This window comes from Panthera tigris, chromosome B4 (assembly GCF_018350195.1).
Source record: "Panthera tigris isolate Pti1 chromosome B4, P.tigris_Pti1_mat1.1, whole genome shotgun sequence".
NCBI lineage: Eukaryota > Metazoa > Chordata > Mammalia > Carnivora > Felidae > Panthera > Panthera tigris.
The window spans coordinates 12,485,958-12,502,092 of record NC_056666.1 but is presented as its reverse complement, the minus strand read 5'-3'; the positions used below and the strand labels follow the sequence as shown (position 1 = coordinate 12,502,092).

Genomic DNA, 16,135 nt, shown 5'->3' with positions numbered 1-16,135 from the left:
TCTATCTCTTCTGCAGTTAGGCCAGTTCTCAACCAGCCAGTAACTCTGCAGTGACTTTAAATGGATGACAAGAACTGTCACTATTAAATTTGATTTGGTCTCTTTCAGCTCATCTTTCAATCTGTGATCTTTCAACATCCTTGGCTGGCATCTGGTTTTTAGTCATTCTTCTTAGCTTTCTCATCCTCCACTGAGCAATCACTAAGTCATGACCCAAGTTCACACACAGCAGAGGGACAAGAACAGAAACCTGCAACATGCCACGATAGACCTCTCCAGTGTCCGGAACAATTCCGGGAAGAGCTTTGCAAACCAGCAATGAATCCTATTAACTCTTTCACCTACCAGTCTATAAACTTCCTTGCTTACAAGGAGGTGCTCTGTCCAATGTTTTATTGAATTCTATATATAAACCACCACCACCAAGAATAGCAGTGCTTAATTTTAATGACTCACAAGGCAACTTTGGGCACAAATTATGTTAAGGTTTCTCACCCTGGGTTCACAAGAACTGAAACCACCCAGTTCCTACCACACTGACAAGAACAATGAGATCCTATCACAGGCCAAAGGCAGACTATGGTCAGAGCTCTATCGATACTGAATATGGAAGTGTATACAGCACACTGCCTGATACTTAACTAGTTTTCTCTCAGGATTCATTTTCTTTCCTCAAAATGATATGATGAAATATCATCAGCTCTCACAACGAGACAGGGCTTCACGGCTAGCAGGAAAAGCCATGTGTGGCTATCATCACACAACACAATCACAACAGGGCGTCCCTGGCAGTCTGAGGAGAAAGGGCAAAACAGTGCCTAGAAACGTACGGTGATGTAAGAGGGCTCTAAAACATCAAGCATTTAGAACTCTTACTCTGTAATCACGTAAGTATGCAAACAAAGTTCAAGCTCAGGGACATCACCAAAAGCAAAGCGAAACAAGCAATAACAACAAAAAGTCCCTGCAAAATCTCTTCAGGGCCACAGTAACTAGACAACACCAATCAATAGAACTCCCTTCTATGAACTGAACTATAATCGATCAGATGCAACATCAGAGACTCATGACTTTCAAACATTTTACTCAAGGTCCTTCTGTAGATTCAAAGAGCGTCCACATTCTGGGACTTAAAAACCAGGAGTCTGGAAGGTTATCTTTCAGCCAATATCCAAGACGGCACCTGCAGGCGGTGCACAGACAGACCATGTAATTCGCTCTGTTCCGCGTTTACGTCTTCTCATTGTTGTCCCCTGTGCTAACCAGGTATTTGCTTTAGGCTAAAGACCATTCCCTCTCACAGTCCAGCTTCTCCTGCTGGGAATTCTCATCATGTGTGTGCAGAATTGTGATTTGTAGCTATGGAAATAGATGTGATAGCACTAATCTGGCATCTTAACTTTTCCGAACAAATAGGTGAGAAGAGAGAAGGCTAAGAAAGAACACCCTGATGAAATCCAAATAGTCTCAGTCAGCCACGAAACATGGCAAGAATTATTATGAGCAAATGAAAGGCAGACTGGTGTCAGGACTGCTGGAGGTAGTTTTTCTTGTCAGAAATGGAAACTTGGCTGTTTGCTCCTTATAGAAGATATTTGTGATGCTTATTTAACCCCACTAAACAGATTCTAGGATTTAAAAATAAATACCAGTATCCTGTCTGAAATCTTAGCTGCCACAAGGTTGTGAAATTCAACAGTGTGAGTCATAAATAGTTACCACGAAACATTACAATATATTTTTGCAATAGGGATTGATAGGATGCAGCACAAATTTTTAAAGGGGTGTAATGTCAGGACAGCATATGGTTATTTTCCAAATGGAAACAAATCTTTTCAACCAGATCCCTCAGGATTTCAGTTTCAAATTACCTGAGGATGCTTAAGCCAGTAAGACAATGAGCTGCTTACTTTAGCTTACTGCAAAGAGCTTCTTAAAAACTGGTGCTATTAAATATCATTTTTATTTCCATGTAAGCAATACATATATTTAATAAATCTTTTTTCAGTACCGACAGGGTGCCAAGCACTGTTCCAGGCTGAGAGAACACAGGGAACAAAGCAGAAAAAAATCCCACACATTGAGATTATATTCCAATGAGGGAACGCAGACAAGAAACAAAACGAATATGTAGACCACCTCATGTGAGATTATGATAAATGCTCTGGAGAAAAACAAAGCAGGGAAGAGGTGTGTGTGCATATGGGGCGTGGCCAGAAGGACTCTGGCTTTAACTCCATATGAACTGGGGAACCACCGCAGAGCTATGAGCAAGACAGCGCCATAATCCGATTCATACTTTAATGGATCACTCTGGGTGCTGTGCAGATACTGAAGAGGGGCAAAGATACGGGGCGCCTGGCTGGCTCAGTCAGTGGAGCATGCAGCTCTTGATCTCAGGGTCGTGAGTTCGAGCCTTGTGTTGGGTGTAGAGGTTACTTAAAAATAAAATCTTAAAAGGAAAAAAAGGGGAAGGGCAAGGGTAGGAGCTCCGAGCCCAGGCAGGAGACGCTGCAATAATCCAAACAAGAGACGTCGGTGGCTGACCCCAGGTGGCAGCAGTGACGGTGGTGAGAAGGGAACAGACTGCAGATACACTGTGAATGTAGAACCATCAAGGTTTGCCGGCACACAGGATATGGACTAAGCAATAACTCCTTGTTTTGTATATATATCATTATTTTCTTAAAGTCACATATTACTTAAATAATGGCAGTCCTCTGCCTCACCCTTTCCAATCCCCCCATTCCAGCACCCCAGAGATAATCATTTCAAATCTCTTAAGTGTTTCTTTCGGTATTTACTGCCATCTTTCTAAACACTATACTGACAGTGCTTGACTTTTTCTGTCTGTACGGTTAATCCTTAAACCACACCCACTGGCCCCTCACAGACAGACAGACAGACAGACACACACACACACACACACACAGACACACACACACACACACACACACACACACACACACACACACACACACACTTTCTCTTTCCTATCTTCCCCAAATACAATTACTAGTGAATGCAATATTCAGGATTTACTGCAGATGTCTACCCAAATGTTGTTCAAAGCAGAGCCACAGAGTATACTATGACAGTATGTCCTTTCCTATCTTTCCCTATCTTTTTGCTTGTTTATGTAGGTATCACCATTTCACTCTTCCACAGTGAAACTACACTCAAAATGGCTGAACACAACAGGTAATACATCTGTTCCATTTTTCTCCTGGAGCCCTCTAGGTGTTCCAACCTAGAACAAATGAATTCCAGATCTCTTTGCACCGTGACCATCCTAGAGCATGCCTTCCCCTTCACCCGGGCAGTTCCTTCCACCCCAATCCTGTGCTGGATCTGGTTTCCTGGATCTTTTTTATCTCCCTCCCTCATCTTGGTGGAGCACATCCTCAAGCAGAGGCAATCCAACACAGTGGAGTGAGGATTACCCACGTTCAAACCCGAACTCCAACACTTACTAGCTGTGTGGCCTTGGGAACTGACTTCTCCATGGCCCCGTTTCCCCACTTGTAAAACAGAAATTATCCCATCAACCTCATATTATTGCTCTCAAGTGAAGTGAAGCACACAGTAGGTACTAAATAAATGTTAGTTATAATGATTCCAAGGAAGGGTATTTGAGAGGTCACATTTTTAAAACATTCTGAGACTCGTCTGAAAATTTCTTCAGCCCATCTTCACACTTAATTGCCAGTTTAGACAGGAATACGACTGAGTTGAAAACTATTTTCCTTCTGTTACCCAGGTATTATTTCACGGTCTCCCAGCTTCCAGTACTGCTAATGAGAAGGGCAACAGCTTTTTAATTCCCGAATCTTTGTAAACCACCTGTTTCTTTTCTCCAGAAGCGTTTAAAGTCTTTTCTTTATCGTTAGCCTTCCAGGGTTCTACTGTGTTAGGCCCTGATGGGAGATCTTTCCTATTCATTTGCTATTATTCAGATTTCTCTGAATTTCTCTGTTCACTTTTTCCTGGAACCTGAATAGTGTGATCCTCTAGACTGATTCCCTTGTTCTCTTATCCTTCTCTTTTAACTTTTACGTTTCTCCTGTAATGTTTGATTTCTAAGAGGTCATTCTGATTCTGACTTTTCTTTGTGGCATAATCTTACTTCATGGTTACAGCCTTACCTAAAGATATTAATTAAGCTTTTAATTGAAGGGTTTTTGTTTTTGTTTTCTCCTGTTCTTTATACTATAGCTCTATCTCTGAATTCCTTTTTTTCTATGTGTTTCTATGTGTTTTCTAATTTGGTCTCTTTCACACTGTAAACTTTCTCTAAATGTCTGAAGGTCCTTGATAAACATTTGTATTTATGAACAAGGCACTGGAGAGCTAAGGGAAAGTCCCTGAATGGGCAGGGCTGGTCAAGAACAGAACTTCATGTGGGTACAATACGGCAGCAATCTCGTTTTGTCACTGGAGAAATACTAAATGTTAGTGTTTTCTCTGTTCTCTTGAGTCAGTTCACAGAGAAGAATCCTCTAAATTCCTGAGCAGGCTTCCAGCATCACAGGAACCCAGGGAGAGGAGGAACTGCAGGTCTCATCTGTTAATACAGAGGCTTTCACTTCAGCATTCTGTTTTCACCATGGCAGGTCAACCTTCCTGAATAGTACAAATCCCTCAGAAGGTTAACTTGTCTTCTGCTAGAGGAGAAGGGCAGTAGGGCCCACGTGGGTAAGGCAGAAGGAACCTCTGGATTACATATCCTAATTCTCAGCCACTATTCCTCGTTTTTAGCCCCATCCCATTGACTGGACTTTTAGAAGTGCCAAAGAGCCCCACATCTTGACCTTTCCAGATTCTACAGTTTGTATTAATGGCTCTTTAATAACTTCCCCCCCCCCCCAAAAAATTCAACCAAACTGTTTTTTTTTTTTAAATCAGTATGTTTCTAGGAAAATATCTACACAAATTAATGGACTGTACACTTATAAATGATTAATATAGTAAATTTTATGTATATTTCACAATGTTTAAAAAATCTAATTAAAGCATTATAGAATATTATACATAAAGTATAAAAATACCAAATATAGAGGCATCTGGGAGGCTCAGTCTGTTGTGGGTCCAACTCCAGCTCGGGTCAAGATCTCACAGTTTGTGAGTTCGAGCCCCATATCAGGCTTGCTGCTGTCAACACAGAGCCCGCTTCAGATTCTCTGTCCCCTCTCTCTCTGCCCCTCCCCCGCTCATTCATACTCTCTCTCTCTCTCTCTCAAAACGAAATAAAACATTAAATATATATATATATATATATACACACACACACACACACATATATATACATACACACACACACACACACACACACACACACCCAATATAGGTACAGTGTGGAGTACCTGCATGTGATACAGGATATGAATCCTGCAAAATGAAAGTTTACACCCAGATAAATCAATGAACGATTATTATATCAATGTGCATCCACTAAAAAATTAGCAATTTTTTTATCGCAGAAAATAATAATTTTCTAAAACCAAACCAAACTACAATCACAATTCTTTAGCTGGATTTGCCTTTTCTTTTACAAAACTCTCATTAGTTACTAGGACTTAATGTCGCTGCTTTTAAGTAATCTTTGTACGATGTACAGAGAAGACACTTCATGAAATTATTCTGTCCCTGTCACTATTCTACGCTATAAGAACAAAGCCTTGAAAATGAAAGCACAGAGCCACTTCGTGATACAGCCCGAGAATGTCAAGAGTAAGGGATGAGTGCCATTTTCCACCTAGCTACTTAAAATTCTAGCAACGAACTGCCCAAGTTCTAATAAAGGAAAGAATTTACATGAGAAAATTAAGTTAAAAACGAATCCTGACTTCGGACTGAAGGAATACTCATTTGACCTCAAGTGTGATGTTCAAAGAAATGTGTACTTAATGATTAAAAGTTAATCTCTACAATTTCAAGTAACACCCATAGTTAAGCATAAAAAAACCAATCCTTCAAAAACTGTTTACCGGAATTCTTTTCACACGAGAACACCATTAAAATTGCATTCATCTAAATAACTCATGCTAGCCTTTTAAGTAACTCATCTGGATCTCACTACTTGGGATGATGAAAAGTCCCACTGCAAGTGCTGAAAGTATAAAAATTTCCAGTATCTGCAGAACTCAATGGAACTTTAGAGACAAGTGGTAACCTGGGACTGACTCACTGTGCCTTTATAGTTTACAGTAAGAACAGAGCTGCTCTCATTCTCACCTGTCTGGATGCTTCTTTTCTGGAAGAGAACGTATTTCCAGTTCACAGGCTCATTCATCATTTCACAGAAAGTGACAACGAAGTACAATGACCAGTGATAATCCCATTCTGAAAACAGCATTTGCCCGCTTAGCTAAGTTAGGTGAAAATTTATACCAAAGGACCGATTTGGGCAAAGATTTCCTTTATTTGATTACCAGGCTTTCAGGAGACGAGGCAATCTGACTTTTTTTCATGCATGTAGTTAAGAAACAGACGATGTAATACCCCAAGTTAAATATTTGTTATCAGTGAAGCTGCCAGTTGAAACGAAACACACACAGCTTAGATCAGCATTCCCCAAAATGTGTTTCTACTGAACACTGGCATTCTATGATATTAAAAGGTGATGTGTATGATTGATAAATGCTAGCCATATTTTTCTCTAAAAATGTAATACAGCAGAGAGTACTACATGGGTAAACAGTTTGTTATCATGAGGTAACTTGCCTTTAAGAAACGGTTTAGCACAGCCAAGAACACCAGGAGGTAGCATGAAGCCACACGGCCCACAAGTGTGACGTATAATTTGCACAGGGATGCACAGGGAATGTTTAGCAGCTAACCGTGATACTGTATATTCGACATACAGATCAAGTTGTGCCACTCAGTGCAGTAATGCAAGTTTCTGCTATACCATTTTCGGCAACACATGATTATAAATTCACAAATATTCCATGAACAAATAAATCTGGCAAATCCTAGTGTAGGCGAAACATACCCAGAACCTGAAATATAGATTGGACTAATTGACAGAAAATGTTGACATGATGTCTTTACTAGGGAATTTACTAATCTGGATTACTGACAACAACTCACCAGAGAAGATTACAGGACATTTGCCTTTCATAACAGTGAAACCTCATGAAAAGTATTTGGAAGGAGTATTATTCCTTCATCATCTAATCACCAAAGAAATCTGTGTTATAATACAGTACACAGATCAATTAATCTACATGTATTCGGGACACTATCATCAGGAAACAAAGAGCACGATCAAACTTGAACATGTGATGGCAGTAATTCCAACAATTTTGCAAAGGCATGGGCAGGACTTGGGCCCAACAAGAGACAGCAGAGTGTCCCCGAACTAGCACTACTGGGAAGCTGTAGCCAGCCTGCGCTCTGAAGGGGCAAGAAGGACTGTAGTTACCGAAACCCAGAAGTAACTGTATGGAGATGGCCTCCTGAGAGAAGACATGGCCTTGGGGAGGGGGTGCCATCAGCCCTCACTGACCCCACAGGGAGGAAGCCAGGGACATCAATACTTCTGACCTGTTCTTCTCCCACCTACAAAATGCCTTCAAGCCTCTCTCACTACCAACCCAACGGAAGCCAAAAAGCAAGGGAGACTGTCAATGTCACTGACAAAAGCCAGGTTTCTGGGCCACAGGCCAAGGCGAGGAAACACGGCAAGTGAGCCTGCAGAGCAGAGCCGCCTGATGACAATTTCAGCCTTTCTTCCTTCTCTTCTTTACGGACAAGCATGCCCAAGATATGAACCTTTTCAAGAGAGGTCTTTAAATGACTGAATTATAAGGTCTCTAAATAACCAAGAGCCTCCTATAATCTGTATACAAGAAGCTTTACTCAAATCTGGGCCAAAGGTTACATCTGCATTTGGCAGAACAAACAAAGTTCTTGAAGTTACTACCACCAATTTGAATCTAACCTCAGATTTGAGACCAGCTAATAAACTATACAACTTTTCTTTGATCTGCACGGTGAAAACACCCTCCCTGTGGTGCGTTTAATTTTTGTGAGCAAGAGAACACTTCAAACAACTTTCGCAGTTTAAATTCTATAGAGGTTTGCAGAAAACCCAAAGATGAAATCCCGGTACTATAAAATAGCCTCCTGAATTGTTTTCAGCCATACTTCCTAACACACATATTTCTCACCAGGATGTCTAAATACAAAAATAATTTTTCCATACATCCAAGATTCCATTACATGATGTCCAAAAACAGGCAAAGTTAACCGATAGTAACACAAGTCCGAAAAATGGTCACTTCTGATGGGAAGAGAATTTGGGCTGGGAAAAGGCATGAACAAACTTTTGGGGTCCCACTAGAAACATTCTGTATCTCCACCTTTTTCTCCTGTCTAGATAAAAAATTACATATATCAGGAATCACTGGACTGTACAATTAAGTTTGGTACACCTCACGCATTTAGGTTTATCATAGCTCAGTTTAAAAAGAAATACTGGGCCTATTAAATGACTTCCACAATTACCTACTCAGCAAATACCTTAACACAGAATATGTCTGGGCTAGGTAGTCACCAGAGGTCGGCAAACTACGGTCCGCAGGCCACCCGTTTCTTTCCCACTACAGCCTGCAGGGTTCAACAGTTCCAATGGAGACCTAGGAAATGCAAAGCCTAAAATATTTACTATCTTTTAATATGAAGTTTGTCAACCCCTGACTTTAATATACTTAATGTATCCCTTTTTTAAGGATAGTCCATTAAAAAAACAAAAAAGATATTCTAAATCAACCCCACCTCAACACCAAAGTAACAAGGAGGGAGATTCAAAAGACAGCTTAGCAAACCAGTCAGCTCATCACAATCAAGAATTTCATAAAACTCTGCCACTGGGGGTTGGGGGGGACGGGCAGCATTCTTTGGCCTCGAGCTGTTTAGCACCATAGGTTTATTTTAAGACATCAAAAATCAGCATTTTTGTTTGTCCAAACACAATGCTAACTTTTTAAATTTGGTGCCAATATTTTAAAAAATAGAAGCACACAATATCTTGGAAAAAAAATAAGATCTTTGGCACATATAAAAAATTAATTAAAAAGAGAGGAAGATGGAACACTGACCCATATTCCTCCAAGGGAACCGTGAGTTGAAGGGACTCCAGCGGCACCGGGGGCGAGCATCGGCTGACACCTCACACTACCTTGCACCGTCCCCTGCCATGTCAGAGTCGAGACAAAATGAAACAATGCTTCTATCTGTGTCCTTATGAAAAGTAGGAGAACAAATGTCAGAGGGTCAGGTGTTTAACACTCAGCTCACTTACTACCTGTCATGGGCATGTGGGTTTGCAACCTTAGGTTTAAGCAGTGGCCTCAAGGGAAATGACAGAGAAGAATCAAAGACATCAAAGGGCCAAAAGGGCAAGAGCTGGGGCACCTGGGTGGCTCAGTCGAGTGTCCAACGTCAGCTCAGGTCACAACCTCATGGTCTGTGAATTCAAGCCCTGCATCGGGCTCACTGCTATCAGGGCAGAGCCCGCGTCGAATGCTTTATCCCCCTCTCTCTTTGCCCTCCCCCACTTATTCTCTCTCTCGAAAATAAACATTTGGGGCACCTGGGTGGCTCAGTCCATTAAGCATCTGACTCCTGGTTTCAGCTCAGGTCATGATCTCAGGGTTCATGGTCCCAAGCCCCACACTGGGCTCTGCGCTGACAGTGTGGAGCCTGCTTGGGATTCTCTCTCTCTCTCTCTCTCTCTCTCTCTCTCTCTCTGCTCCTCCCCTGCTTGCTTGCTCTCTCTTAAAGTAAATAAACTTTAAAAAAATGAATAAACATTAGGGAAAAAAGAGCAAAAGTTAACTTGATGCTTGCAAACATCAAGTGGTAGGGATCTCCCTCACATCTTCCCAGTGGCTCTACTCCTGTCTCAGGGCAATTGTGCCTGTTAAAAAGCTTCTCTGTACTATTTTTTGCAACTTCTTGTGAGTCTATCTGTAATTATTTCAAAATAAAAGTTCAATAAAAAGAGAACTATTGTTTCCTTACACTCATTAGAAAGGTCCTCCTTCCTTCCTATACCTTACCCGGTCCTAAACTACAGGCCAAGTTTACTCCCCATCCCACCAGAGAGCTCCTCTATTATCCACAGCTCTTGTGCTCAGATCCCCTCCAACGGTCTCCTTCAAGGAGTAAAAAAGGAACATTTTCACATCTCTTGTCCCATATGGTATTCATTCAGGCAGCAGATATTTATTGAGCACCCATGAATGAGGTACTGTTCTAGATCGGGTATATAACAGAGAACTATGTTCTTGACTTCTGGAACCTATGCTACATTATGTCTAATGATGAAATACAAGCTATCATTACACTTTGTAGCAGTCATATTATACTACTCGTTCAATTGCACATACAGCCTACTAAATTCCCCAATCCTTTCTCGTATACATTGCTCAGATTGTATACTCAAGCAACTAGGTCATTGGATCCAGATTTTTTTATGGTCATCCTTGTTCAATATTATTTTTTTAGAATCTGTTTTCTTCAGTCTTTCAAGAACTTCTGGAATGCCAACATCTTCTCCACCTTAACACACACCCTACTCTTTGTTTCTTGCTGTCCATAAATCCAATAAATAAACCTCTCAGTATAGTCAACCAAACCAGTCATTAAAATGTTTAACAGGACAGTTTGAGGTGACTAAGACCCCATGACATCTCACCAGCATCCACCCGACAGACATGGATCTATTCAGTACTCCACGGCTTCCCACACTCAACCAGCTAGGTAGGAATGCACCTGACTGTATTACCATATTTACATCTGTCCACAACAATATTATCGGGTTTAAGTCAGACACCTTCCTGAAGTTCTCAGTATGTTTACCAATTTTCCCTAATCATCTTGGGGAAAAAAAGAAGGATTTTTTAAATGGGAAGGGAACAATTAAAAACGAAGACCAAAGGAAGGGGAAAAGGTCATTATATAGCTTCCAAAAATAAATCAGAAATCTTAAAAACTACTAGATGGATTTTAGGGAGAAAATCAGTTTGTGGGGAAGTAGAAATGACACCACTGCTGAAAAACAAAATACTGCCTTTGAGACAATTTATGTAGTTATACACACTATGGCTCTGGCTATGGTACAGTTGAACACAATTAACACATTTAACAACTGGAAATTTTTTTATTGTTAAAGCCAAATGACTTTTTCTCCCCCAAATAAAAGCTTTTTGCCTTCAATACAGTCACTGGTTATTATTAAAAAATGGAAAGGTCTTTGAATTTCAACAAGTATTTTTGGACTCTATAAATTCTACAATTCATATTAGGGAGTCAGGTTGAACTCCTATCTGAAAATGCTAATATATATGAATAAGGCATAAAGCATGACACACAAGTTAATCTTTAGCACTTGGAACTGAAATCACATAGCAAGATAATTCATGAATATGGTAATAATTGTTCCCTGGCACAAAATCTGAAAGCACGTTATGCATTTTAAGTGGATTTTACATTTTAAGTGAACTTCCCCAGTATCATCTTCAAGCTTCAGAAGTAACATCCGGCATAAGTCATTATACAGACACAATCTGGGACTTTTGACAATTTGGCAAAAGCTGCGTAACAGTTGACTTTTTTCCCCACTAAGAAAAAAAGTTTTGCCCAACAATAATGCAAACAAGTTTATATGAGGCATATAGGACTGTACGAAAATAAACTATCAACATTTGAGACCTGTTTCTGTCTAAATGTTACTGAAAAATAATTACATTCATTAGGCCCAAATTTTTACTATTCATTCCTTCTTTTTAACCCTGTAGATGTTAAATCTAGCTGGGAAGTGACAAAATGAGATTTACTGCTAAACAGTCTAAATTTGTCCTTCTTCACTAAACTCCCAAAACCAAATGAAGCAGCATTATTTCAGTGCTATGGTAATTAAAGTACAACCCCTCACCCTGTCTTGCGTTATGTATGAAACTTACAAGGGCTCCATTTTATGCAGTGAAGAGGTCTTAAATACAAGTACTTAGGAAAAGCGGCCTTGTGTCCTACTGTGCTATGTCCAATTTGCTACAATTCTTCTCCTGCTCTCAAAATTTACGATTTGGGAATCGGAGCATGTTAACCTCCAGAGCAATTTCATTCCCTCCCAACTGCTTACCTGAATATATTTCCGCTGTGTTTCATCGTTTAAAACATGTGCAACGTGCTTAGAAAAGATCTTTTCTCTACCAGTTCTGGCATGGATACCAACCATAGTGACCCCTATGGGCCAAGGGGCATTTCCAATGGCCATCTGAAGATAAGCATCATTAGCCTAAAAAGAAAGAGATCAGAAAAGCAAAAATACTGGGTTGGTCCATATTTTTAAAGTATTTCACAGCCCTTTATGACATAATCTTCATCCATCTCCTGAGCATGTTGAAAGTATTACCATTCCCATTATTCAAACAAAAGAAATTCAAATATGAGGTGACCGATTGCCCTTCCCAGGACCACAAATGTCCTGGAAAAACAGAAACCAAAGCTAATCCTGTGAGTAAAAAGACAAACATGCCTTTGCAACCTTTGTGCACTGGAAATTAATACATTTCAGATCTGGAATTACCAGGTAGGTTTTTTGATGCACTGACACCAACTCCAGTTTGAGTCACCTTTAGACCCAGTCTTCTCCACAGGTGGTCACAAAGAAGACAGAGGTTAAGTGGTTTTTCATAATCCAACCCGCAACTGTATCCACTCCCTGCACAGCAGCACAGACCTCTGAATGCAGTGGGGGCTCTGTGAGCTGGGACTATCACACAGGGTCCACAGCAGATGGATAAACAGAGATTAAATACTAACCCTCGAGTCGAATAGTTTAAGGATGAGATCGTTTCACTTTGGCCCCTCAGAACCTCCCACCTGCCAAGAACCTTAAAATAAAAGCTACAAAACGTAAAGACAGAAACCAATGAAGACAAATGGCTCTTTTTCTAAACCAAGCCCAGCTACCTGTGAGGGGAAAAAAAGGAGAAAACCAAAAGAGAAATCAAGTAAATTCTACAAGACCCCGAGGGTTTCAGAGACGCTTACCGTCAGGTCTCAAAGATATTCTAATTTTATAAATCCAATACCTATGTGTATGATATGTAGAGCTGATTAAAAAAAAAAAAAAATTAGCCTACCAACAGACTAACTAGAAGTTCATTTTCTACCCTAAATTTGAATTTGCTCTACTCAGTAGTTTTAGAAAGCTTAATTTTTAAAAGCCCATTACATACTTATATCACTGATTCTGAATTGTACAAATTTTAACACTGGGTATTAACTGATAGAATTTCCAGTATTTGATTACCCCAAATTTCTAAAGAAAATTGTCCAAATAGGTTATTCAAGTTTCTTGGTTCTTCTGCGCTCTACGCAAAATGAACTTTCACCTGATTCGCAAATATGCAAATGCAAAAAGTAACAAGAGGGAAGGCACGCTCACTAGTAGACAAGTGATTTCTTCCCGAAGGGATGGTGACCTCATCTACCCATTCCGAGGCAACTGTCCTTAGTAAGCACCATGCAACTAACAGAAACTATCCAAGAATAAAATTGATAGACATAAAACACAAAAACATTTCCTTCGATGAAACTAGCCGGCTCTCCAACAGAAGGAGTAAAATCACTACTGGAGCCTCATCAGCATGAGGCTGCAGCACCCACAGGTGCCAGCCGGCCCTGTGTTTGGGAAGAGATGGTCAGAGCACAGGCGTAAGCCCGGTCGTTGCCACTTGTCTGGCAGAGCCCCACCTACTGCTCTGGAACAGCCGCTGGAACCGTCACGCTGAAATTCCCTACTCCCACACTCAGGAGGCACCGCCATGAGAAGCTTCCGCTTCAGACTCTGCTTATGGCCCAGATGCAGGGGCACTCATCCAATCCCCACTACCGGTACAGCAGGCCGCTCTCTTTGTGCTCCCCTCCGCCAGCTGACAGCCTTCCACTTGCCTTTCTGAAGTCGGCTCCAGGAACTCCGGGCCACAAGAGCGCTTTCTCCCTGTCGCCACCTCCTAGAGCCCATTCAGGAGGAAAGACACCGGGACAAGGGGTAAAGTCGTCCCTAACAAGGGGTCTGCTATTGTTGCTGTTCTGAAATGGGAGAGATGAATTCTGGCGGCCTTACTTGGAACATTTTCTCATAGAAGTATAAAGGGTGGTTAAATTCCATTGTATCATTAGTACAATACTTTAGCTATATTACGGATTAAGTAGGCTTTTATAGCTGGCCTGGGAAACTAATCTACATAACATTGTTTCTATGGGAAAATTTGTTCCAAGCCATAATCTTGAACAATCTTTGAAATCCAATCCCATTCATGAAATGAACACTGCCTATATCCAGTTCATGCTCCGAAGAATCTTTACACCTACCTTAAAAATGACTAAAAAACCAGTGTAGTCAGAAAGTTTATTATCAATGTCTAAAAATAAAGCTGACAATACATTAGAGAATAAAAGATTTTGTCACTATTAATTCATTTCACGTTTACTCACATTTACTCTTAAAGCTCCTATGTAAAATACTCCCACGCTAAATAAACATAATCCACACACACAACCTAGACAGGCTCATACCGTGATTTTGATGCACAGCATGGTAACGTACCTTTACATATTCTCTCTGCAACATGAACTTAATAATATCTGTTATGGATTCTTTAATATCAGCAGGAAGATTCTGGAAAAGAAAAAACATCATCACTATTTTTGGAAGCTACTGTGTATAGTTCAAGATTGCATTTACTCTTTACAGATTGTTTTTTTAAAAATCAGTTAATAGAAGCATTTTCCAAGGAACCTTACCCTTTTCCGAAGCTTTCTGAAAAGGGGTCTGAGATAGGACTCAGTCTGTTTTTGAGTGGCACTGTTCAGTTTACCCTGCACACTGCGCTTCACGTAATCTTCTCTGGCATTCAGTTCTTTAGCCCAGACACCAAGGAGAAACTGTAGAAAGAATGGGCAAATTTAGACTACAATGCCACCCAGTGGTTCAAAAAGTTTAAATGTTCTCTAAAATACGGAACAACATATTACCATCTTTAGAGTATATTTCTTGACTAATTAAAATATCCTCAATTACCGTTTAATTAATGAATTATTTCTGTGTATTGTGCCAGGTATGTTTTGCAGTGCCTCTGGCAAGTCACAAACTTCCCTGTTCCCTGTGTGTGTGTGTGTGTGTGTGTGTATTATATATATTCCTAATTCAACGATAATTTCTCTCAAAAAAAAAAAAAAACAACTATCATATCTCACAGAAATATCTCGACAGAAATAAACTTTTATTCGTATTTCTATTATATAAAATTGAACCCACCGAGACTTATTTGCCATAATGGCATATGTGCTATGATACTTAATCAATCTCCCAAATATGTTGGCGCAGCACATGCACATCCCAGAGATACTGCGGGTTTGGTTGCAGACCATCACATTAATAAAGCAAATATCGCAAGAGCCCAATGAATTTTTTTAGTTTTCTAGTGCATATAGAAGTTCTGTTTACACTATAATGTAGTCTCTTAAGCGTACAACAGCATTATGTCTAAAAAACAATGTATGTGGCTTCATTTAAACATACTTTATTGCTAAAACATGCTAACCATCATCTGTGCTTTCACATCCTAATCACTGATCACAATTCACCATCACAAATGTAATAATGATGAAAAAGTTTGAAATATTGCAAGCATCACCAAAATGTGACACAGAGACACAAAGTAAACCAACGCTCCTGGGAAAAAACGATGCCAGTACACTGGCTCGAAGCACAGCTGTCACAGACCCATCAATTTGTAAAATAAACCAACACGCCAAAACGCATTATCTGCAAAGCACAATAAAGCCAAGCACTATAACATGGGGTATGCCTCTGTTTGGACTTTCTACTTTTGCAGGAAAGAGGAGATTCAATTAAATATTCCCACTAAACCACCTGACTGAAGGAGAAGGAAGGAAAAAGAAAATAAATCAACTATGACTCATCCCCCCTCCCCTCTCCCAGCCCTGGAAAGCAGGCCTAGTGCCCCTTGGGTTTAAATGCAAAGAGCACCCTTTCTAGAGGTAGATAACCAGGGAAGGTGGAGGAAGACGTACCACCCCAGGGGCATCACCA

At 40.3% G+C, this 16,135-nt stretch overlaps 1 protein-coding gene across 4 annotated transcripts in view; it reads right to left on the bottom strand.

Annotated features, from left to right (window-relative positions):
* Positions 1 to 16,135, bottom strand: part of PRPF18 (pre-mRNA processing factor 18) — a 51,422-nt gene that overhangs the window by 3,692 nt on the left and 31,595 nt on the right. For all 4 annotated transcript variants that reach the window (XM_042991094.1, XM_007081238.2, XM_042991095.1 and 1 more), the window contains 3 exons: positions 14,824 to 14,964; positions 14,627 to 14,698; positions 12,152 to 12,307 (listed from right to left, as the gene is read on the bottom strand). In XM_042991094.1, the coding sequence (XP_042847028.1) occupies positions 12,152 to 12,307; positions 14,627 to 14,698; positions 14,824 to 14,964 (369 nt within the window). The remainder of the gene's footprint in view (positions 1 to 12,151; positions 12,308 to 14,626; positions 14,699 to 14,823; positions 14,965 to 16,135) is intronic.